This window comes from Scleropages formosus, chromosome 8 (genome assembly GCF_900964775.1).
Source record: "Scleropages formosus chromosome 8, fSclFor1.1, whole genome shotgun sequence".
In the NCBI taxonomy this organism is placed as follows: Eukaryota; Metazoa; Chordata; class Actinopteri; order Osteoglossiformes; family Osteoglossidae; genus Scleropages; species Scleropages formosus.
The window spans coordinates 22,576,105-22,601,575 of record NC_041813.1 but is presented as its reverse complement, the minus strand read 5'-3'; the positions used below and the strand labels follow the sequence as shown (position 1 = coordinate 22,601,575).

Genomic DNA, 25,471 nt, shown 5'->3' with positions numbered 1-25,471 from the left:
GCACCGGTTAGGGGACGACCGACGCGAAGAGGACTCGGCCTTAAGAAGGTCGAGTCGAGTCAAGTAGCACTCGTTTGATGGGAGTCCCCGTCAAGGAAAGGATTTGCGAATGACGGATACGTTTGGTCCTTCCAGGAAGGGGAGCTGTGGTCGTCGGCCAACTGCACGTTGTGCGCGTGCGTCAGGGGGACCGTCAAGTGCGAGCCGAAGCGGTGCGCCCCGATCGCGGCCTGCCCAGCGGTGAGTATCGAACCGCGATCTCTCTTTCCGGGGATAGCGTGGAGCCGTAGGAGCGACGGGACTCGGGCGCGTCGGCGGAACGGCAGGTTTTCGCCAAAGTTCGGCACGGGCTCGAGAGGAGCGCATTTGGAAAGAAGCGGATATATTGTAGCACTTTGTATTTTGCGCGCCGCCGTCGTCGTTCGGTAGCTCGTAGCCTCGGAACGGTGTCGCAACGACCCCGAGGAGTAGGGAACCGCACTGGGGGCAATTCCTTTTGGTCACGAACGATTAGGTGGACCGGGGTACGGTCCGCGTTGCCGTCGTCTCCATCCGACAACACTGGGAGAACAAGCGTAGCGGAGCATGCGAGCGCACCGATATAGAGGAGATGGCGGCGGCGACTGAGTACTCCCATAAACGTTGTCTGTTTTGATCCTGTAAGGATCACAAGTACGCGTGATGGATCACCTCAAGCTTGACTGTGAACGAATGCGAGCGGAGATCGCTACGCTGCCGGGATTAGCTCGGCTACTATTGCAACAGGAAAGTGAAGAGAACCGCCGCGCGATACCGATGGCGACCCGAATGCGTGCGCGCGAATGCTTTCCATCGACTCCGGTTCAGCCTTTAACCGCACGAGCTAAGCGGTAAGCGCAGCCGCGTGCGGGTGGCCTCCGGACTTCCTCACCGACCGTTCCGCAGGGATGCGCGTCGAGTCGTCGTCAAAGTACGAAAGCGGAAAGGCGCCGTGCCGCGCCGAGGAAGAAAAGGAGAAGCGACCGCGGTCCTGAGAGAGTCCCCGGTTTCAAATAGCCGGGGGTGAACGTTACAGAAGACCTCTGCCGCCGCCGCCGGCTTTATTTCGTGAGAAAACCGAGGGGAGCGAGAGAGGGCCAGGATTTTGTCACGAATTTGTAGCCACGTCACGTCGGTCGCGCAAGAGGAGACGAGGCTCCGCGACGGGTGGCGAGAACGGCTCGGAACGTCTATCCGAGCGGATATCGGAGCGAAGCCGGGCGACGATCGAGCCTCGCGGCACAAGGAGGAGAACGAGTCGAAAGCTGCCGAGTAGTCATCGAAGCGTTTAGCGTTTTGCCGTTATACTGAAGTGACACGTTTTATATTATCGTCTAAAGATCTCCGGGAGAGGGCCGCTGTAACGTCGCGGTATCGCACAGCGGTACAGCGACAACAAGGCGTTCGATTCGGTTCGCTGGGTTCCGACCCGACACGGCCGTCGCACGTATTAGGTGGCACGCGTTCTACGAAATACGCGTAAGACGAAGGAGAGGATAACGCGTAAACGTAGCAGCAATTTATGTGCGATAAAATAAGAAAAATTTGCTTAAGGTATTCTGGTGTTTTTGCTAGAATTTGGGGGGGGGGGGGGGGGGGGGGTTTGCCATGTCCCTGCCTCGGGGGAGACTGAGGAGGAGCGTACTGCGTATTGTGTTGTTTTCTTTTTTTTCTTTTTCTTGACAGGAGGAGCACGTGTGTCAGCTGCGTAACGTGCTTGTCTGTGTGTCTCTGACAGAATAAAATACTCAACCGAACTGGCTGCTGTCCGGTTTGCACCGAAAGTGAGTAAGTTACATCTTGATTTTTGGTCACATTTGTACCGCTCGTCCGCAGCATGTCGACGTAGTCATTTCCGCACGCTGTCCCGCGGCTCAGATCGGCGTACGCGTGCGGTTAGAGCCCGATTCCCATGCGTCGCGCTAAAAGAAGCCGTGCCGCGCGATGACGGTTGCCGTAACGGGAGCGACCGCTGCCTCCTTCTCCTCCTTCTTTGGGGGGCCGTCGTCGCGGGCCCGCCGATCGCCGCGTTTGCGATCCCGCTCTGAAGCCCTTGGTTCCGTCTCCCAGAACCTGGAGTGTGCACGGTTTTCGGGGATCCCCACTACAACACCTTCGACGGACGCACCTTTAACTTCCAGGGCACTTGCCGGTACGTGCTGACTCGCGACTGCTCCCCGGCAGCCAGCTTCCAGGTGCTGGTGAAGAACGACGCGCGCGGCACCCGCTCCTTCTCGTGGACCAAATCGGTGGAGCTGCAGATGGCCGGCCTGAGCGTCGGCCTGCACCAACACCTGACGGTGCGCCTCAACGGCACGCGCGTCTCCCTGCCCTACGAGTCCGCCGGCCTCCGCGTCGACCTGGAGGGCTACCTGCTGAAGCTGAGCACCGGAGCAGGTGCGTTTAGTTCCCCGATTGAGACGTAGCGGGTTAGGGTACAAAGATGACGAGCAGACTGAAGGAAGGAAGGAAGGGGTTTGTTTGCGTGAGACTAGGGTGGCGAGGCTAGGCTTAGTTGGCGGATGAACGATTGCGCGAGCACGTTTCTGACGGCGACGATTTGTGCCCTAACCGGGATTCCTTGTCCTAGTCAGGCTTGGAGATTACGTGGGACGGCGACAGCTTCGTGGAGGTGGTGGCTGCCCCCCATCTGAAAGGCAGCCTCTGCGGTCTGTGCGGGAACTACAACGGCCACAAGCGGGACGACGCCGTCGGCGGAGACGGCACATTCAAGTTCGACGCGGACGAATTTGCGGAGACGTGGCGCGCAGAGAGCGACGAGGCGTGCGGAGGGGTCCGGCGCAAGCCCGCGTCCTACCGCTGCCCCGCTTCGGTCAAGGTCAAGTTTCGGGCCCACCGCGAGTGCCAGAGGCTCAAGTCGCGGGAGTTCCAAAAGTGCCACGGCGTGGTGGACTTGGCGCCGTTCTACAGGTGCGCGAGTGCCAAAGTATATGTGAAAGAATATCGTTCGCAAGCTGCCAAACGCAGCGGTCTCTCCTCGAGTCCCTCGTAATGCGATGCAGAAGGTGCGGGCTGTCGATGTTGAGGTTGATGTATGTGTTTTTTCCCCTCTGTGTCCTGTATTTCCGTCGAAGCGGTGCATGTGTGAAATAGCTGTGCCGTCCATGTAATTGAAAGTAGCGTAGCGTAGGGTACGTGGCGCGGTGAAGTAAATAGTGTGGGGCAAAGGTGTCCTTGGGGTATATGCGAGCGGACGCAGTAGTTGTAACGGTGATGGCGCGGGAGCGTTTCGGTGAAGAAAGGTGCTAATAAGTAAGTTTGGACGTGCGATGAGAAAAGGGAGCGTAGTCCACCCGCTCAATTCCGGTTTTTAGGCATCGGCACGAGAGGCGAATCGGCGGCGTCGACGTAACTTAGAGACGCGTCTCCCGTAGCTTACGGACGAGGGATACGACTTTAGCTAGGGCGCGGAAAGGCCCGGTTAATGCGTTGTATCGTTGTACCATTACCGTGAGCGTAGCCCTTGCGTCTTTTCCCGTAAAAAAAAAAAAAAAAAAAACAACACATTATCCGAATGCAATAATGGGTGCGGCTCCACGAGTGGCGGGGGGGGGGCGGCGGGCCTGGCCGACCTAATCGGAAGCTCGGCCCACCCTGGCCCTTGCCGAAACGGCTGTGGACTGTTAATTCTTCCTATGTCGACTCTGTCATTTTTTCACCTTTAGAGCAAGAAGGGCGGTCGGGCTCCGAGCGTGCCGCTAAAGCCCTAAGGCGACAGATGTCGAACGTACTAGATACAGCTGTACGGGAGACGGAAAACGGGCTTTCCGCAAAGAATTGATGCGAGCCTTGTCAGGTTTGATGCCAAAAATCAACAAATTTCTTGATAGGCAGCCGCTCGAGCGTCTTCGCGGTCTTGAGGGGGGTCGCCGGACCAATGCCGTCCAAAAAGCTCTCGGCCGACGATTCTGCCGTTTGCAAACTCTCGCGGGAAGAAATACAAAGATGTATTTGCGGGTCTTCGTAAAATGTACGTATTGTATTGTACGTATCCGCAACGGTCACGGGTGTCTGTGGCGCTTCTCGCGAGAGGTCATTCGGGGCTCCTGCAAGAATTTTGACACCGTTCCGCCAAACGGTGCTTGACGAGAGAAAAAAGAAAGAAGAAACTTTGTACTTTTAGTTCACGAACAAACAATAATGCGTGAACTGTACACGGATGAGTTTGTGGCAGAATTTTCTAAAATGAGCAGAAAGGTAACGTTGTAAGTATCGTAGTAGCGATGTCAACAGTTCAACGTACAGTCTCTGTCAAGACCTGTCCCTTTTATAAAAGATAGAGTTACTCAGTAGTTGTAAAATAAATGGAAATAAAAGTATATTGAAATGAAAAGCAAACCAATGTAAAAATGAAATTTTTACATTTAGCGATCTTCCAAGCGCGGACGTAGGTCCCGTTAGCGCGTAACGTACGGGACGGCCACGGGGCAGCGATGGGGCGTGCCGGTCCGGAAGACAGGGCAGAGAGGAGGACGTCGTCGTCTGTCGACGGATCCGAGAATCGCGCGGAGGAAAGGAGAACGGACGGAGTAGCAGAGGCGAAGCGGGAAGGCAAGAGAGGTTTGTGGCGTTTTACGTTTTCTCGCTAGGGGCTGCCCGCGACGGTAAAAGAAAGAACAGGACCGTTTTCTTACACGGTAGACATCGGGCCGGGCGCCACCTCGAGACGGCATATTTGTCGCTTGACAAAAACAAATGTTCCTTCGAAGAGCGTGCCAGGTAACGCACCCTTCGCGTTTGCGCCCGCGCCGGAAGTGCCACGCGTGCCTATTCCGCCGATTTGTCGTACCGGTCCGGATCGGTTGTCCCGCGCAATCTTCTTCGCGACGGGTCCGGCCTCGAACGCAAAGGTCTTCCGAAGAACGACGTAGCCGACGTTCGATCCGCGGGTTAACGCTATGTCGTCGCCCACCGTGGCACATTCTCAAAACTTTGTACGAATGTTTCCGGCGGGATGGTACGAGGCAGAGGTCGCGTGCCCGATCCCATTGTTCTTTAGGAAGATCCGGAACTAGTCGGGGGGTGCAGTGGCGCGGACCACAGTCCTGCTCTCCAGTGGGTCTGGGGTTCGAGTCCCGCTTGGGGTGCCTTGCGACGGACCGGCGTCCCGTCCCGTCCCGGGTGCGTCCCCTCCCCACCGGCCTTAGGCCCCGTGTTACCGGGTAGGTGCCGGTTCCCCGCGACCCCGTATGGGACAAGCGATTCTGAAAATGTGCGTCTGTGTGTGGGGAACTCGTCAGATAGAGACCGGGGCCCGTTGTCTCTCGGCCGTCGTTCCGGGACATCGCTCCTCGCGAAAAGTTCTCTCGGAACCGTTACGGCAGAACTCGTCGCGAGCGATGTCATCTCCCCCGCTCCTAGGTGACCCGCGCGAAGCTCTTCCGAGCTCGCGGCTCGGGAGGTACGTTGACCCTTAATTCCCCCGGCGAGACGGCTCTCGTTTAGCGTCGGTTGCTCTCGGCGCCGACGGAGCTGCGGGGAGCGTACGTTCCGTTGCGCCTTCTGGCCGGTTCGAGTAGCCGCGTTCGCTCGGGACGACGTCGGATTTTTCCCGGCTTCTCTCCGAATCGTTTCGGCCGTCGCGGGGGAACTCGAGCTGAGCGAGAGTAGACACATCCAGGGGAGTGCTTCCTTTAGCAGGATTTGCATGACGGCGTGTTCTTTGGAACTCGAGCCGGCGTTCCTCCGTCGGATAGTCCATCGGTGTCCTCCAGTAATAAATATGAGCAAAGAAGACTGTCAAAAATTGGCAGGAATCCTCTGCTCTCATGGATACCAAACATTTGCAAACGCAACGCAGGTTTATCCAATAAAAAAAAAAAAAAAAAAAGCTTTGTTAAATATACGTTTGCCACAATTATCGGCACCCTTTTAGTCAATACTTTGCGCTACCTCACTTTGCCGAGGTAACGGCTCAGAGTCTTCTCCCATAATGGCCCACGAGGTTGGAGAATGTAAGGCAAGGGATCCGAGACCATCGATCCGTACGGAAGCTCTCCGGATCCTTCAAATTTTGAGGGCGCCGGCGGACTCTCCTCTTCAGTTCACCCCACGGGTTTCCTACGAGGTTTGGGTCAGAGGACCGGGACGGCCGTGGCAGGACCTTCATTTTCTGGCCAGTTAACCATTTTTATGTCGATTTCGACGTACGTTCTGCCGGAAGATTCAACCGTGACCCATTTTAAGCTTTCTGGCAGAGGCGGTCAGGTTTTTTTTTTTTTTATTTAATATCCGTTGATATTTGATAGGGTCCGTGATTCCACGTATCCTAACAAAATGTTCAGGTCTTCTGGCGGAAAAACGGCCCCAAAACATTAAAGGGCCACCACCATATTTAACTGCGGGCATGAGGTACTTTTCCGTACGGCTACCTCTCCCTCTCCCTCTCCCTCTCCCCGTGCCAGGACCAAACCCACCTCTGGCGTTTATCGTCAGAAAGCTCTATTTTGGTTTCGTTTGGTCGTAGAACTCAAACCCGTTTGAGGTTCCGGTAGCGTTTGGATGAGAGCAGAGGCTTTTTTCCTTAAACAAATCACGGCGACGTCAGATTGTACTTCTGCAAGTATTCACCTGTGATCCTGGGAAATTTTCTGCCTTCTCGAGCCGACACAGACACGTGTCGTTTTCCAGGTTGATTTGTAACATTTCCAGTTGACTGGAACTTCTTTATTATTGCCCCGATGATGGAAATGGGCATTTTTTGAAGCTCAACAACCTTTAGCCGCCCATCACAGCTATATTCCTCGGTCTTGCCCGTCGCAATGAGCGACTAAGGGAACTTGGCCCTCTACGTCACCCCAGGAAGTTACGGTCGAACAATTTCCCGTTCCAAGTCACCGAGGTGTACTGAAACATGTAAAATATCTATGGGAATATACTTGGACTATGTACCTTAGGCGAATTGGTAGGAGTGCCAGTATTAGCAGCACACGTATATGTAACAAGGGTTGTTTTTTTTTTTTTTTTGTTGGACGAACCTTTGTCGCGTTTGCAATTGTTCGATATCCACGAGAGGAAAGTATCTTTGTGAATTTTTTGAACAAAAGATCAGAAAGTTAAAGTCAATTTTCACAGTCGTCTTTGCTCATATTTACTAAGGGTGCCAATATTAGCGTAGGGCACCGTACGTCCTCCCGGAAACGGCGCCCCTCCGCAGGTTAAAAATGGAAACCGGCAATCGGTAACCGAAGCGAATCCGTTTCCGCAGGGATGCCGACCGAACGGTTTCGCGGCCCGCGATCGACTCGAAGCCTTTTTTAATCGGTCTGCGCGTCCTTTGTCTCTGCGGCATCGAGAGAGCGCGACGCGAAAGCTACGGGGCGTTCGGTTCCATGGCCCGCGACAACGCCGCTCCGATCACATAGGGCCCTTCTCTCGTCACGGCGATGTATCGCAGTACTCCCGAAAACACTTGCCCTTATCACACCTTGCACGCGGTCCATGTCGTCGTCGTCGTCGTCTCGGTTTCCGTGGGTCACGTGTCGAGGTAACGTCGGGTACCGGGACATCGTCGAAGTGCCGCCGCCGCCGCCGCCGCCGAAAACCGCTCTATCGGATCGACGCGAGCCTTTACGCTTTTGAGTTCTCCTCCTCCTCCATTTCCATCTGCATATATGCTTCTGCCGGATGTTTTTAATGAGAAAACCGTCGTCAGCGGATATCGTTACTCTCGCAGTTCGGAGTTGACGGAGGCTTTAAAATCCCCGCGTGGCGTTACGGCCAACGACGGGAACGACCGGCGTCGCAGGGGGGCTCCGGACGACCTTCCTTCGACTCCGTTTCCGCTTTCCGGCGAACGGGGCGCGCGCTTAGTGAAATTTGGGTACCGCGCGCCCTCGTTCGGGGTTATTTTCCCTTTAACGCGCTTTGATGTTCCCGTCTCCGGCGGCATCGGCGTCGCGCGACACTTTTTTCGGTTTCTCTCACGAGAGCGGTAGACTTTATACGGTTACGCCCGACCCGACCGTGACTTTGTCGATAGTCGGCGTCCCCGAAGCGCCGGTCCCGCCGTCACGAGTACGTGCGGGCGTAGTCGGCGCCGCCCACGTCGCACCCGGAGGAACCACCGGCTCGCCCGGATACGTTTTCAACGTAACGGACGACGGCTTTAGTTTAGCTTCCGGGAAGAAGCATTTGCCCCCATTCTGATTTATTTGCCTTTTTTGCGCAAGTCTCGTACCGAATTGTTTCAGAAAATAGAACAAAATGTGACGTAAAACAAAGGCACTCCGAGTAAACGCGCAATAACGTTTTTAAACGTTAACGTTATTTACCGAAGCGAAAAAGTTATCCGATACCAACCGGGCCCGTGCGAAAACGCATTTGCCCTCGTCCTAGATTTTTCCCAAATGTTTCAAGTCTGACGTTTATTGTCACAGGTACAAGTACCGTGTACAAGCATCATGAAATTCTTCTCGAAAGCTTCCCTGCAGAGTACGGACGAAGACAAGACAGTAGAAGTACTGCACAAAACAATGACAACGAGTAATGCAATGGCAATAAATGTCGGTGAAAATAACAATAATACCAGCAGACAGCAGGAGAACTCAGAACGTGAGAATGCTTAAAGCGACCGTGTAATTTAGCAACGTGCTCGGAGGGAACAGTCCAACTCTAGTTAGTAAAGGCGGCACATTGGCGAGCGTCGTATACTCTCACGGCACCGGGGTACGGGTTCGAATAGACCCGAGCCGCTTCGCACACGGCAGAGAAGAGAAAAAGTGCCCGCGCGGGGCGACTGCGGTCTTTCGCGACGCACGTCGCCGTTTCGACCATCCTACGTAAGGCTGTCTCGTCCCGTACGGAGCAGCTGCCGCGCCGGGACGTAACGCGTCCCGAGAGGACGGACTCCGCCGCACGCCCGCAGAAAGCGACGAGGACCGTAGCGGACGCCCGAGGAAGCGGAGGCGTCGAGGGGCCTTTTTGACTGCCGATGCCGCGCTCTCGGTCCACGCGAGGGCGACCCCCGAGAATCCGAAGCCGTTTATTCTCTCTACAATTCTACGTATACGGGCGCACGAACCGGTTCCTTACTTTTACCGACAGAGAGACTAATTGTCGTCGTCCGTAGGCCATCTCGTCGGAGCCGTGCCCGGGCGCGCCGCGGCACTCGGTCCACAAGCGGTAGCCTCGCATAGTAAGTTTGTGTTGTCCGGGTGAGCCGGAGCGGTGCGAAGCGCGTGCGACAGTCGCGTCTTCGGCCGATCAGTTGCTACAGTAGGCGAACCGCAGCGGGTCCAAAGCATCCCGGCCTCTCGAAGCGTTTTGTCGCAACGGGCATCGGCGCCACTGGGCGAGAGCGACGAAGGGGGATAACGGCGGCGTCTTTGAAACGGGTGTGGACGACTGAGCTTTTTTTAAGGAAGTGTTAAATATGTCCGCGAAGACGGCAGCCAGCCGCTCGCCGCGCATTTTTAAAACTCGTCCCTGAAGCGCATCCGGACGGGCTAAAAGTTTTTCTTCGCTTGAGCCACGGAGACGGCGCGCCCGAAACGGCCGTAAAACGCGTTCGGTCCGCAATCCGTTAAAGTTTGGATCGGCGAGGATGCTTTGCCGCTTCGGGTCCCGGGCAACTCGCGCCAATCGAGGCAAATCAGAATTCCGCTCTCTACCGGAAAATGCTAAAGGAGAGCGAGCGGACGAGACGACGATGCCAAGCGTAGGTGTAAGTCCGCCCCCGAACGGCTCAAAAGAAGCAACAGTAAAGTTTTGAAGCGGCCTAGTCAAAGTCCTGACTCGAACCCGATCGAGACGCTGCGGCGGCAGCGGGCCCTTAAAAGGGCACTCGATATTGGGGAAAACCTCCAACGCGGGCCAAAATTCCGCCGCGGCGCCGCCGAAGACCGACGTCCGGTTATCGGAAGCGTTTGGTTCGGCGACTCGACCGCATTTTAAGGGGGCAGTTTTGTTTCTTTTGTTTTGGTTCCGATGAGAGAAAAAGTCAAAAGCGTATTCTGCGTTTACTCCGGTTACCTTTGTTGCGTATTGTATTTTGTTTGAAGATTTACTAGAAGATGATGCGTGGAAAAACAGGAGGAATGAGGACGGAGGCAAATAGTTTTTCCACGGCAGCGTCGCTCCCGGGAGTCGCCGACCCCGCCTCGCTTTCCTCAGCCGATTTTTGACGCGTCTGCGCTCTTATTTCTCCGAGCATTGCGTCGTCCGCGCTTGTTGCGATTTTTTTCCCCCTTCTTCAAAACTTTATTTTCTAAAGGTAATGCAACACAGTGTTGCAAACGATCAGCCAAGTTGACAACCACGTTTCCTACAAGTGGTCAGCAAAGCTTTCTAAATAGCCAGTACATAAAATGCATTGTGAGTAAAATAAGTCTCTTCGCCATCATGTATTCAAACCCCATAGAAAGAAAAGAAAATCCCCCTTCCCCGCACCAACATACCCGCGAAAGGACCGTCCCCCGAGTCATCGTATCGCAGACGCGCATCTTCCCCAGTGGCAAAACCAAAGCAGACATACGCATGTAATAAATTAGTCATCGATATAAAAAACAGTTAAAAGCACCCAAAGTAACCTAATGAAACAAGGCCACCGAAATGTGTGAAGAAAGAACTATACAGATAAAAGCCGCGCAAATTAAAAGAATAAATATAAGAGGAGTATAGAGATACAAGGGAGGCGGGATACGAGAAAGCGCAACGGGTCGTAAAGAGACGCCGTTCCGTAAAGCGGACGTCCATCCTCGGAGCTTCGGGCGCATTCTTCCACGAGGGCTTTCCATCCGTCCTTTGCCTCGCAGTATCCCCGAGCGATCTCATCCCGAACTTGAGTTCGGCTCGAATTTGCAAGAAAAAAAAATCCCATTTTCAACCCCTTTCCGACAAGGTTACCGCGCGCATTCCCCAGTTGTGTTTATCAAACTCACAATCAACCGTATCCTACCGGAGGTTGCTTTGTTTACTTTGGGGGACAGTCCCTTCACGCTATCGTCAAAAGTCAGCAGCGCCATCCAACTCCCCGCACGAGGGCTCGACCGGGATCCCAAAAAACACGCGGGATCGTTTCCGCGCCTCAACCCCGGGACGTCCGGTCAACCCGTACTTGTCAAGCTTCTCCGCGACGGGTAGTCTTTCGCGGAGGCGGCGGCGGCGGCGGCAGTTTAAATGCCTTCCCCAAGGCCCGGCATCACTCGCGTTCCCCTCCTGTCCAGAAAAGTACTTTAAGATTCAGGAGTCCGTCACGTGTACAGCAAGCAGCGTATTACGCCGTACAATGCGATTCTTACTCTGCAAAGAAAAACACAAGGAGAACAGAGGGCGTCAATTACAAATTTACTAACGTTACTACTAGCGTAAAAATCCAAGAAATGCGGTTAAACACTTAACATTGCGCGCTTTATATAACATGCGAGTCGTACACGCGCAAAGTCCCGCAGAGGTCGATTGGGTCAGTTTGCAGTTGGGGGAGGGCGCGCATTTGCGTACGCAAGGTACGCGGAGGTAGTCTGTCGTCTCCGACGATACCGGCATTGCGGATGCCTACGCGTGCGTAGGAGGGACGGGGTAGCCGACAGCTCTCGGGCTCGGAGCGCGAACCGCGGACGGGTGTCGTTCGCAAGCCCGACGGCCTGCGGGTAAAAACCGGTTTTCAGTCTTGAGCTTCGGGGTCTGACGCTCGTGTAGCGTCTGCCCGATGGCAAGGGTGCAAAAAGGCTGAGCTAGGGATGACAGTCATCCTCGATGATGTTAGCGGCTCTCCGGCGACGGTTCGAGTAGCTTTCGCCGCAGCGCCTTACGATCCTGTACCGCGCAGTTTCCAAACCGCACCGCGATAGAGCTGGCGAGGACGCTCTCGCACCTACGGGAGCTTCCGAGGATTCGGCTCGGCCTGCCAAATTTCTCGACTAGATGCGTCGCGTTACGAGATCAGCCGAGATGTTCGGTAATGCAAACACCCATGAATTTGAAGCCGCTCACCCTCTCCACCGCGGATCGATTCCTTTGTTTTGTCGACGTCGAGCGAGAGATTGCCATCGCGGCACCGCTTCGCCAGGTCAGCCGCTTCCCTCCCCCACGCCGACTCGCCACGGGCGAAGCGCGCGTAGAGCACGGGGCTCGGCCCGCAGCCCTGCGGAGTTCCGAGGGACCGGGGTCTGCCCGTCAGAAAGTCCAGAACCCAGTTGCTGAGGGAGGGAGGGAGGGAGGGCGGGCGGGCGGGCGGCAGGCAGGCAGGCACCAGGCACCAGGCACGCACACCAAGGTTGTTGAGCTTCGAAGGCGTTACTGTGTCGAACGCTGAGCCGTAATCAACAAACAGCATTCGAACACGGCGGGCGAGGCGTTGCGCCCATGGCGTCCTCTGCGGATCCGTTCCGTCCACACGCAAACCGGAGAGGGTCAAGAGCATCCGTACCTCGTGACGATTCTCTCGAAGCACTCTGTCGCTATCCGAGTCGGCGCAACGGGTCGGCAGTCATCGCGGCAGGATAACCGGTCCTCTTTAAGCAGGCGGGAATTGAGACTCGCGCGAGGAACAAATTGAATACATCCGTAAAGACGAGCGGGCTCCAAGTACGCGGCCAGGGATGTCATCGGGTCCGGCCGATTTCCGCGCGTTCCCGCCCCTCCGTTTAACACCCGGCGGTTCGTTGTTCGAGGCCTCGAAACGGGCAAAGAATTTGTAGAGTTTGTCAGGTGGGACGCGGCCATCGGCGATCACGCACCCGCTTCCGCTCCGATAGTTTGCGACGTTCCGTAATCCGTGCCGCGCACGCGTCGGCGGTAGCCTAACGACACTCGGGTCTCGCTCCGTATTCCCTCGCGGCAGCCCTAACGGCTCTTCGAAGATCGTCTCCGGCGTCGCGCAAGACACGGATCCAACTTCGCAGTTCATCCACGGCTTTTGGTCGGGGGTACGTTCCGGATCCGTTTGCCGGGCGCCAACGTCACCGGTTACTGCCGACGCACAATCATCTAGGTCAACGGTACGGTCCTTGCGCGTGGCGCCATTCTTAAGCACCTCATCAGATTCTTCAGACCACACTTTTACAGTTTTAGTCACTGGGGGGAGCCGTCTACATGCAGGGTAAAGGAACGCCGAGATGCGATCGGACTGTCCGAAGGGGGGGGCGGGGCGGGGCGCAGCCTTGCACGCGCCCTTCACGTTACCGTAGGCCTGGTCCAATTTGGTTCTCTCTCCTGTAAGGAAATTAACAAGTCGGTTATATGTAGGGAGTACATTTCCTATGTTACAGCGGTTACAAAGTCGCCTGCGACGATAAACACGGCGTGCGGACACGCGGTCGCTCGCGTCGGCCGGCACGAACTCGCTCCACTTCGCCGTACCTTTTTAGCGGTCCGGCGGAGACTCCGCCTTCGGTCCGACATCGGACGGCCAGAGGCGAACCGAATACCGGGGCGCGCGTTCCGGGTGAGCCGCCAGGCAGAAGCGGCGCCGCGCAAAAAAAGCGAAGGCAATCAAGTTTTAAGTATGTATTTTAGGTGTATCGCCTCCCTCCTGACAAACTCATGCCCCCCCCCCCGTACCGAGCCAAAACGCCTCATTAACGAACCCTTTCTGTAAATTGCGAGGCACGGGGTAGACGCGAGGCAAACCGAGTAAGGTCGGGAGGACGTCGACTTTCAAAATCGCCACCTTACCCAGGAAGGAGAGGGATCTCGCCTTCCGCGGCCCCATCTTCCACCTATCCATCGCGAGACGCTCCGCCCGCGCTCCGGCACGATCTACTTTTCTTCCAACCTGCGGAGAATACAGCTGCACTCGCTGTAAAAAAAAAAAAAAAAAAAAAAAAAAAAAGAAAATAAATTTAAAAAAAAAAAAAAAAAACCATAACCTGAAGGCAGAGGACGCAAGCCTGTCAAACAGCGCCGCTGTTTTCAGAAACATTCTTCTGACATTTAAAATAAACATTTTTAAATCAGCCATAAAAGGGAACAAGATAGATTACCTGACCGTAACAACAAGAAAGTTTTAACAAATTCATTCCCCTCCTGACATTTCTATTAGACTCTCAAAATGTACAGCAATATATGGCCGCTCATTAGCATACTCATTCCGATCAGAGAAGAGAGAGGAGTTCGTTATACTTGGGGGGGAGGGGGGTGACCGGCCGATCCGAACGACTTCCGTCCACCGCCACCAAACACGGGTCTCGGTTCTCCTTCTCTTTCTTCATAATTGCTGCCGATTTTTCCTTCTTTTGTACTCACGCCCTCCTTTTTTCCGCTTTTCTCATAACCTTTTGGAACAGGGCCCTCGCTCCTCTTCCCGTTCGTGTCCTTTGGGGTAGGCCAGGTCCCTGGCGTGGCTAACATCATCAGGCGTTCCTTCTCCGCTCCTCGGCGACGTCCGGTCGGAAAAACATCGTCGGCACGGGAGAGTTTTCCTCCCAGAGCGGGCGAGATGATCTTCCCTCCCCTCAGACGTAACGGTCTTTGGTGGCGCAAGCCGCGATAGACTGTCCTTCGTTTTGCTTTCCTTTACGAAAGCTAAGACATCGCACTACGCGCAGCAGCAAGCGTTCTCGGTGACGCGTAAGCCTGTCCTCCGATCGTCCGGGCCGTCCTTCTCGCGCGATGTCATTTTGCTTACCGGTCCGTATCGTGCGCGATATGCGAAAAATGGTCGCCGCTGCCGCCTGTCGCGTTTTCCAGGTGTACGTACCGCGCTCGAACGCGAATAAAGGTAATCGGTAGCGGCTTTAACAAACACGATTACAAATAGCATGCGACAGTCAGCAACGCAACAGAAGAAATGGCAGAAACGCAGTACGACGCAAACGCGACAAGTAGACCAGCAAGCGTAGAAAACGGCCGCGACGGCGATCGTCAGTCCGTTAGAGAACGTATCGCACCCGGGTGCGATTTTACGCAAAGCGAGGGAAAATACTTGAAACGACTAGTAGTTTGGAGCATTCTACATATCGCGCATACGTGCCGTGATGTCACTCGCAAGACGTGAAGAAACTCATTCGGGTAGTTTTTTTTTCCCCCCCCCCCCCCCCCCCGTCATCCCTCCATACAGGAGAACGAAATGTCATTTCGACCGCGGCGCAAGTCGATAAACGAATCTCTCCCATTCGCTCTCTCGGTCCATTCGGGGAAAATTAGAGCCGTACCAGTTTACTTACAAGCGCGAGCGCGGCCCCGAAGATGCGGCAGCCACCCTCGCGCATCTCGTTTTAAGGCATTTGGATACACCAAAAAAGCAATCCCTACGCTAGAGTATCGTTTATCGATTTTTCTTTGGCATTTCATACAATCAAACCGGACTTGCGGCTCTCCGAAACGCACCAGTTGGGGATTAATTCACGTCTCCTCGATCGGTACAGTTCCTCTGTCGCCAACGGACATCAGCCGGTTAAAATTAACGACACATCGTTAACTCGTCAAATTTTCCGACGAGCGAGGGGGAGAAGCCAGACTCCTATTTTGACAGCGCCAAGACAGCAGTCCAACAGCGTACCCGGAACGCCGTTATTTTAAATCCCATCAAAACGGAGGAAATCCTTTTTGGATACACACACAGTTCACACCAGTCCCAGTCACCATTCACAGCAATCCTATAAAGCAGTCCTCAACCGTCAAGCATACGCGGACCGCATACGCGATAAGGTCCAACGGAGAATCTACTTTCCGAGGAGACTCGGACGTTTTGGCGTCGGCAAGGAGATTTATTCATTCTTTCGTCGCGCGGTTCGCAGCGTTCGGCTCTACGGAAGCCCGGTTCGGCTCCGCGGCCTCTCGGCGCAGCCGAAAAGCAAAATTTTAAGTCCGCCGAGCATTCGCTCAAAGACGGCGGGTCATTCCGCGGTCAATTCTTTCCTCGACAGTCGCGCCAAGCGTACCCTCAAATCGGCGGAGAAGATCACTTCGGACCATTCTCGCGTTCTACGCGAGGAGTTTCAGCTTCCGCCCTCCGGGGGGGTCTAAGTACAAGCATTCCGTTATTCCTCATTCCATCACATTACCGAATCAACAGAGCAGGTCCCCCCCACCATTAATTGTTTGGATTTTGATCCATGTACCCACGCTCAATGCAAACGCATATTTATCCGTGCCGTTTCTGCGGATTTGCATTTACGCAATGGCTTTTCATCGTTTCGCGTTACGTCCGAGGTAAATCGATTGCCGAGCCGGAGCAGCGGCAAGACAAAATTTCCGCACAAACGGACAACGAAGCATCATCTTCGACTAGACAGACGGGATAGGACGCGGGTACGGCCGCGGGCGAACGGAGCCTGCCCGCTGTCGAGCAGACTAAGCGCCACAGGGAAGAAACCGGCGCGGCGTCTCCTACGCATCCTGCCGGATAGCACGAGAGGGCTCGTCCGCAACGCCGTGGGCCTCGCACCGCGCCCGACACGCGACGGTTCGCTACTTTCCGGGAAAACATTTTATCGTGGGGTTCGGCAAATTATACATTTTTTGATAAAACGCGTGGCCGCGCGGCGCGTCCTTAGTTCTCGTCTTTTTCCTTTTTGTCGCGCGGGGGTGTAGCCGCAATAGAAAAAGAAAGCGAGCGATGCGCCGTATGCAAAAAAGTGTACAGAATTTCATTATTGCAAACATACACAAGAAACTAGGGGGGCAGTGCTTGGAAATGTCTGTAGAAACATAGCGATTTCCACACACGCATCATCCGAACCGCTCGTCCCACACCGGCTCGCGGGGGGCCGGAGACGCACCCGGAACGGGACTCGAACCGGAACCCACCGGAGAGCAAGACAAGAGCCGAGCCAACCCACCGTGCCACCGCATAGCAAATGATGCAAGCAGGGTATTAGAAATACATTTGTCTGCAGATACCAGTAACCTAACCTACGTAACCGGTGGGCAACGACCGACTACACGAGCCTTTTTGCCGATCTTCGATTCGGGCGCGCCGCGCATCGCGCCCCTAGAGTTTCTCTGCGAGCTCCCTCTCGGACCGTACATCTGCCGCCGCTGCCTCCTCGTCTCTCGAAGCGGTGCACGTTTACATTTACGCGTAGCACGTGCTTTTGTCCAAAGAGATAGAGTTGCAGACAACCGAAGGGGTCTAGCCGGGAGCGGTCCTAACGATGCATTTGCAAACAATAACCGGGGTCTCGCCTTTGACCCGAAGACATACGCGGGAACGCTCCGGCAAATCAAACGCAACTCACGCGGCAGCGTTTTACAGAAGCCGCAGAGGTTCGACGTCAGCGGCGGGAAGGCCGCGCAGGAGAGAGTCAATCGCGGGACAGATGCGGGGGACCGGCTCGCGGTTTCGACGCGCTTAGAGAAAAGACGGACCGGCGTCAGCCGTTACTCCCGCATCCTTAGCAGAGGACGTAAGCGAGACGAGCTAGCCGTACAGGAGGCGGAGAATCTCCCTTTCGGAGAGGTCGAGTCGGAGGCGGCAGTCGGAAAGGAGGAGGAGAGGAAGAGCCGAGCGTCATCGGCACGGCGGCGTTCAAGTCCACGCGAGGCTACGAGCATGCCGAGGGAGGAGGAGGCGCTCGGCTCTCGGCGGAGCGACCGACCGACCTACCGACCTCGAAACCAGAGCAGTAACCGAGAACGCTCTGTAGTTTTTAGTCGGATGGGGGGGGGGGGGGGGAACCCACACACCTACAGCGGCGACAGAGCGGTTTCGGAGGCAGTCGGGAAACAGCCAGAGGAGAGCGAGGAGTTGTTGAGAATCCGAGGCGAAGGAGGAGCGTTGCGGGGAAACGTTCCGTAGGAGCGGCAGCGGCTCCGCGCACTACCGCGAGGTCAGAGATTTACGATTTGGAGAGGGGAGCTTCGCAGTAAGGTCCGGCGCTAACCGGGCAGGGGGATGGCGAGAAGTCGTCGGCGATCGCTTTGAATTTGTCTCGGAAAAACAAAAGCAAAGTCGTCAGCAACGAGAGAAGAGGGAGGCGGAAGGGACGAGAAGGGTCGCAGAGAGTCCGTGCGGGTTTTTTTTTTTTAAGAGGCAGGCCGTATTTTATCGTGGAACGCCGAGGTTTCGGCCGAAGACGCAGCAGATCGAAAAGCGGCCAAGAACCCTCGTTAGGCGGCGGCAGAAGGGAGAGGGGCCAGAGCAGCGGACGCGAAGCCGGAAGGCAAGAGAGATTTGAAGTTGCGGCAAAAGACGACGGGAGCGACACGGAGGGCGGGACGGCCACGGTCGCGGGAATATCGGGACCGGGAGAGATCAACGCACCGTAGGAGGAACGGAAGGCCGCTCGCTCGCTCGCACGAACGTCAGCGGCACGCGGGTCGAAGTCGCCCGAGAAATCGACAGAGCGTCATCCCCCAGCGCGCCATTCGAACCAGGACAGGTCGCGCAAGCGAAGAGGAAGAATAGAGCATTCACATCGGGGAGGGGGGGGGGGGGAGACGAGCGGTGCGGGAGAAGGAACGGTCAGCAGAGAGCGCCGCCGCGGCCGAGTTTTCCGGGGCGATCCGACGAGAGATGGGGGGCGTGGGCCGGTACAAAGTCAGCCTTCCTCAGAGCCGGGCGTAGCAGAGCAGAGCAAGATTTGACAGGTGAGGATAGAACAGGTTACCGTAGCAACGAGAGCGTCCGGGTCTCCGGCGGCGAAGCCGCACGGCTCGCTTACCGTAGATGACTTTGACGGTCGACGTGGCGGGCGCACGATCCCTCGCCGACAGCCGTACAGGCGAGCTTCCTCGTCTTTGCACCGAGAGGGTGCCGCCGCGGTTCGACGGCCGCCAGTTGGCAGACGTTAGCATTCGAAACCAAAAGCGCTCCGGCCACGGCGAGCAAAATGACCAACCGAGCAGACGCGATCAATCGAACCGCCGAGTCGCGACCGCTGCCCGCCCAACCAACCGCCAAGTACTTTTCAAGCGACAAATTAAGCGCGGCGCCAAACGACGAACCTCGGTCCGGGAAGCGGGTTGGCAACAAGCTAGGTTTGCTCGAGAGACTTTCACTTTAGTCAAGATGTATGTCGCCTCGCACAAAGGTGTCCGCCAAACGTAAATACGGAAGCGTCGGGGGGAAAAGCGGTAGCAAAATGACCGCGCTTACCCGCAACGCCGCAGACGGCAGCGACGGATCTCCGACGGAGATAACGACGTGCGGAATATGACGTGTAGGAAAAAGGAAAAGTATCGTCACGAACGCCGTCTCTCCCACCCTTCTTCGCCGCAGCATCATCTTTGTGCCGTCTTCCCCTGCTTTTCTTTTCACGCTCTCAAACGCAGCCGCGATATCAGGAAACACTTTTTGTCGTTAAAAAAACCGCAGACATAGCGTAAGCGTGCGACGCGGTAATGTTTACGGTAACATTTTCAAAAAATTAGCCAGCCAGCAGTCGCGCTGACTTTAGGGACAAGACTATAAAAGGTTTAATTATATAATTAAGCCGTACGCCGAACACCGCGATTGGTTGTTTTACACAAAGGGAAGAAGAAGATGACGACGACGACGACGACGACACACGATAGACAAAGAGAGAAAAGTTGAACGAGAACTTTTTTCCTCCCCCGCACACCCCAGAACGGGGAGGGCAAAAAGACCGAGGTAGATGAGAGACAGGAGAGCCATTCATTTCTCACACATTAGCTATTTTCGGTTAACGACGGTAAGCTAACGTTCGTTTCTCGCGATGAACCATCGCAGGGCGTCAACTTCAACAAACGTCCACGACACGGTAGCCAAGCGTAGGTAAACGACAGTCATTTTGACTCTCGCGATCACGGAGCTACGGTACCAAAGTTCGGTTTTCCTACTCCTCCCTCCCTTTGTGCCACGCAGAGGTTTGCGACGTTCGAGCGGTCCGTAGCTTTTCAGTCTAATAGCGCCGCACAGCATGTACGTAGCGGCGGGAAAAAAAAAAAGTCACCAGGCGTCAGAGGGGTGGCAGAGCTCCGGTCGGGCGGCCGCTACCGCCACCGCCACCTAGCTACGCCCCTGCGACTTTGTGCCAGTAAGCGTGCGGATGGCTGTTTGCGCTTACTCTGGAATGCCAGAGCTTTGGTGTATTTTGCGTCTAATTGTTTTTGACATTCTCGTCCTGCCCGGGAACAAAGACCTCCTCGAGCTTTTTGGCTTTTTTCACAGCAGCAATTGTGGAGAATTTACAGTATAATTCATTTCGCTTATCAACTGTAGTTGGTTCTCGGAGTCCGCTTACAGCGCTCTCGCCTTAGTGAAGCCGTCGCGCTCGGCGCCGCATGGTACCAGCGTCCGACCGCGGATCGTTTACGTTGCCGCCTCGGGGAAATAACCGGTACCCTTCTCCTCGGGTTGCGGCATTTTGTCGAGAAAGGCAGGTGTGGATCGGCGCTCCCGTTCCGTCTCTGCAGACATGCGATTCAAGTAAACCTGGTCTGTTAGGTGAACGAAGGACAGAATACATGAATTGTGATACTTTCCTACTCTCTCCCTTCTTGGAGAGGAATAACAGTAAGATACACGAGAAAGCAAATGGAATGCCGGCATAGCAGCTGATGAAAGGCTTTATCTGGCGATGGTCACGAAGCTACGGCGCGTGAGCATTGACACCGTAACAACGCGAGCCGGAGGGGTTTCGGGCGAAACAGGTGCGGAGACGGCGGAAAAGGTTGTTCCACCGCCGGCTATCTATGTGCTTTAGCATTTCCAGAGCGAAAGCTGGCTGGCTGGCTGGCTGCTTGTCTGTTGTTGTCGTCATTAAGGTGCGGTGCGGTGGCCAAAGGGGGCGGGGGGACACGAAAGAAAAGTTACAAAAGAGGTGAGTGACGTGTCAAAAGCAAATTGTACAGGCAGAGGTTACAGTGGCGGTGCTTTGAATAATATCCTTATTCTACATTAATGCTGTATTTTAATGTCGAAGTGAATTGGGTACTCGAAATTTCTTCCTTCCCTTCCCCCCCCCCCCCCCCCCCCCCATGTTTGCAGGTGCAACGATTGACCGCATGAGCGTTTCTCCTCATGTGCAATTGCGGTCTGATGATGCGTGTCGTGTCCGTTGAGCTTCCTCTTCGTCTCTCTTAGCAGCACGCATAATAATAATAATAATAATAATAATAATATCCACCGCCTCTTTGTCGTTTTCAGTTTGGAAAGAAAAATAATCTTCCTACCGTTTAGAGAAATGCACTTGTGGAGAAGCGCCTTTATATTCAATAGTTACTTACTTACACGATGCGGTGCCTAGGTAGCAGGGGCAGCAAGTGTAGCTAGCTTTAGGCCGTTAAATTATTGGCAAAGTTGTGCGATGTTAATGGCAAGGTAACGGTAGTGAATAAGTGACTTCACTCTCGCCGTATCATCTCGTAGCGGCAGAAAACAAGAAACAAAGAAAGCTAAATGACCAGCGCCGCGGTCAGAGTGCTTAGTTTGTACAACAACAAGGGTTACGGTACCGGCTCCCCGCGACCACTACGTAGCTGCGCAGAAGGTAGGTGAAAGTTGGGTCTGACGTTTGGTTGCGAGTGGCTGTCACGGTTTGCAGGTGTCGGTCGGATGCTAATCGAATGCAGTGTCAGACACACTCTTGTGAAGGAACGAGCAGGAGAAGATGATGACAACGATGAGTCACGTCTCAACTATTTCTTATTATTTTTTTTTCCCTTTGTGTGTGTGTGTGTCTCTCGTTCCCCTGGAAGGTCCTGCGTCACAGATATGTGCGAGTGTCCCGTGCATAGGAACTGCTACTGCGAGTCCTTCATAGCCTACAGTCGTGCGTGCGAGAGGGAGGGTGCGCCGGTTCAGTGGAAGGTGGAGCGGAGCTGTATGGGTGAGTATAAAGGAGAAGAAGAAGGAGAAGGAGGAGTGCATGGGTGACGATGGTTTCTTTGTTTGTAGCAGCGGTGTTCAGCTTGTAATCGTCATTATCATCTTACCGTTTTGTAGCGACTCCTCAGTGCAAGCACGGCGCGGTGTACGACACGTGCGGCCCGGGCTGCGCCAAGACGTGCGATAACTGGAACGAGATAATGGGCCCGTGCGCCGAGGAGGAGGCTTGCGTGGCGGGTTGCCGGTGCCCCGCCGACCTCGTGCTCTTCCGGGGCCGTTGCGTGAACCCAGAACGGTGTCCGGGTCGGTGACCCGAGCGAGAGCCGGACGAAGAAGGAGGACGAATGCTGCAGCCCGCAAGCCGGGTGGTTGTGACGAAATGGGGGGGGAAAAGGGAGAAGGGACGCGTTGTCTGCTGGGAATAAGAAGGGAGGGCAGGTGTGAGTGAATAATAATAATAAACAGTGTAATGATGCGGAGGAGTGTCGTAGAATAAATGGTCCTTGTAACGAGCGTCTGCGTGTGAGTCGATCATTGTCTCCCTGCTCCACAACCTTTCTTTCTTTCTTTCTTTCTTTCTTTCTTTCTTTCTTTCTTCTTTCTTTCTTTCTTTTCTTTCTTTCTTTCTTTCTTCTTTCTTTCTTTCTTTTCTTTCTTTCTTTCTTCTTTCTTTCTTTCTTTCTTTCTTTCTTTCTTCTTTCTTTCTTTCTTTCTTTCTTTCTTTCTTTCTTTCTTTCTTTCTTTCTTTCTTTCTTTCTTTCTTTCTTCTTTCTTTCTTTCTTTCTTTCTTTCTTTCTTTCTTTCTTTCTTTCTTTCTTTCTTTCTTTCTTTCTTTCTTTCTTTCTTTCTTTCTTTCTTTCTTTCTTTCTTTCTTTCTTTCTTTCTTTCTTTCTACTTTCTTTCTTTCTTTCTTTCTTTCTTTCTTTCTTTCTTCTTTCTTTCTTTCTTTCTTTCTTTCTTTCTTTCTTTCTTTCTTTCTTTCTTTCTTTCTTTCTTTCTTTCTTTCTTTCTTTCTTTCTTTCTTTCTTTCTTTCTTTCTTTCTTTCTTTCTTTCTTTCTTTCTTTCTTTCTTTCTTTTCTTTCTTTCTTTCTTTCTTTCTTTCTTTCTTTCTTTCTTTTTTTCTTTCTTTCTTTCTTTCTTTCTTTCTTTCTTCTTTCTTTCTTTCTTTCTTTCTTTCTTTCTTTCTTTCTTTCTTTCTTTCTTTCTTTCTTTCTTTCTTTCTTTCTTTCTTTCTTTCTTTCTTTCTTTCTTTCTTTCTTTCTTTCTTTCGAACGACACTCTCTTCGCCCCCACTCTTACCCTCCGGGGATATCCTTCTTGCCGTACGCACAACGCAGCATACGTTTCATCTCTACTGCTACCGTCCACCCACCGCATCATTCCCACTCCTTCCTCCACAAATCCCATCCTGTTCTATATCGCCAAGTGCAAATCTCACTCATCTGCATTAAAAACATTATGTGTCCTCTTTACCGCGCCTAACTTCCAGCTATTCATGCAAAACTACATAGCATACACACAGCCACTACCCAACTGCAGCCATCCCTATTCCTGAACGTTCCAAAAACACTTACTGAAACCCATACAGCTCTATACAACTTGCCTATTTCACTCCACCGACACTCCGGACTCTCTTACCTCCATTTCTTTACAGCTACACGACCTACTCTAAATATCTGCATACAAACAACGAGAAACGACATTTTCACCAAACAAAAAAAACCTGCATTCCACATTCTCCCATTCTTACCGACTGCTTCGCAACACACCCCTACTCACATATCCTTCTGTCATTTCACGCCATCCACTTCAGCCTTACATCCCAATTAAAAGCCTACACTCGGTACCGCTAACATCACCCTTGTCACGTTTAACACAAGACAGTTACTGCTCTCTTCTGAGGAATACACATTTTCACGTAACCGTTTCAATTCCCTCGACTCAAAACACACCTCCTAATACTTCAGCTTAGGTATTTCCAGTAGCCTCTGCTTTCCCCAGAAACACAAAAAAGGACACAGACACAGAATGAAACTTGTTACCATTGCTCTTTTATTACAAAACAAACACTTATAAACCGCTCCTGCAACGCAGCCCCACGACAACCCCAATACCTACCCGGCAACAAAGTCCAGGGCTCCTTCTCCCTCCGCCACCGCCTACCTTCGTTTCATCCAGCCTTCCTACATTTCCCCACCGACCGGCTACCTCCCGCAACTGAAACCGACAACTTCCCGACTCGGCAAACTTGTACTGACCCTCATTAACGAGGCCGTGCCCCCCCTCACTCACCTCCACCTGCCTCTCATCCCGGACGCGTCCTCCTTCAATTAATTAATTAACACCTGGTACCTTTAAGCGCCTCCCGCAAGCCCTCCGGCTCGCTCGCTCGCTCGCAACCCTAATCCCCATCTCTCGCCCGCCGCCACCTGTCTCATAGCGCCTGGATGGTGCGGGAGAACGTAGCTTCGATCCCGGATCGATCTGCGTGACGTTTGCGTGTTCTCTCCAGGTAGGTGGCTTCCTAACGCTATGCGGACTTCGGCGGAGGCTCCGCATTTCGGGTGTGTGTGTGTGTCTTACGCACAACTTGCTTCGTAATAATCGACCGGCGTGTCAGTGACGAGGAACCCCCTGATTCTGGCTAAAGAGTCAAAAGTTTCATTTCTGTCACAGAACAAAAACAAGGGAGAAAAAAAACACAAAATATGTGGAATTCCCTTATTTTTGTCTTGATGTCAAAAGGGTCGCGCTAAAAAAAAAAAACTTCTGAACCTAGATGATTTCTCCAAGTCGACGAATGTTTTCTACTGACAGCTACTCTGTATTCAGTTTGCATTCTTACCTCAACCGCTTCAAGTAGACTTTACCGGAATTTCCTTAAATTACATTGTTACATTCGGACACGGTCAAATTGCATTTAATCGAATAACACACTTCCAGCTATTTATTCGCACAAATAAAGGAAACGAAATATCGCTCGGGGCACAGTCAAATAAACCGAGACTGCTAACGTTACAATTTCTTTTACAAGTATAACGTGCACAATCTCACAAAACTCTGACGCGCAAACGTACAAATAAACCGCTCGCCTTTATCCGTCCTCTGTGACTAGACGTAACGCAACTTCTTTTCTGGTGCCCCTAACGCAAGTCACTTTCTTAACTCTCCATTGGCTTCGCATCTTCAAACAAAACAAAAGTAACTGCGCCGCTCCCGACCGCTCTTTTTCATTTCTAACCGATAGTCGTCAAAACCCAGAGTACGCCATAAAACGCTCTTGTTTCTTTCTTTTTTTTTTTCTTTTTTTTTTTTTAAACTAATCTTCACCTTCGGGTACGGATCCAATGTACTCCAGCTTTGAAAGTTCTACTCGGTACGCTCCGCTCTCGGTCAAGTACACACCGGGTGACCTTCCTAGGTGATGCCTTTCGATGACGGCGCCGACATCCACAATGACTGCTCCCTCGACGTGAACGCCGATATCGTCGCGACGTCCGCTTCCCGCGATCCCTCTCCCGAGTTGATTGCGGAGTCGTTCGGGTTCCCGGGCACCGCCGTCTCGCTCCGCATAGTAGACTCCGTCGCGAAGGCGGCCCGGCGGAGCCCGTACTTCCTTCGCCGTCTGAGGAAGTTCGGTCTGCCACGGGAGCTACCGATGCGATTCTAGTCTGCGGTCATCGAGTCTGTCCTCTGCGCTTCTTCTGGCGAGATCCTGCTAGGCCCCTTCGCGAGGAAAGTTTCTTTCCTCCGGCCAT

The 25,471-nt window shown here is 53.6% G+C and overlaps 1 protein-coding gene across 4 annotated transcripts in view; it reads left to right on the top strand.

The window, feature by feature from the left end:
• Positions 1–22,144, top strand: part of bmper (BMP binding endothelial regulator) — a 38,413-nt gene extending 16,269 nt beyond the window's left edge. For 2 of the 4 annotated variants that reach the window (XM_029254287.1, XM_029254288.1), the window contains 6 exons: positions 136–240; positions 1,757–1,802; positions 2,089–2,415; positions 2,613–2,949; positions 21,583–21,713; positions 21,830–22,144. In XM_029254287.1, coding sequence (XP_029110120.1) covers positions 136–240; positions 1,757–1,802; positions 2,089–2,415; positions 2,613–2,949; positions 21,583–21,713; positions 21,830–22,023 — 1,140 coding nt within the window. In that variant the 3' untranslated portion in view covers positions 22,024–22,144. Of the gene's footprint in view, positions 1–135; positions 241–1,756; positions 1,803–2,088; positions 2,416–2,608; positions 2,950–21,582; positions 21,714–21,829 lie in introns of those variants that run through there. The other 2 variants (XM_029254290.1, XM_029254289.1) reach the window with 2 other exon arrangements.
• Positions 22,145–25,471: the final 3,327 nt, after the last annotated feature.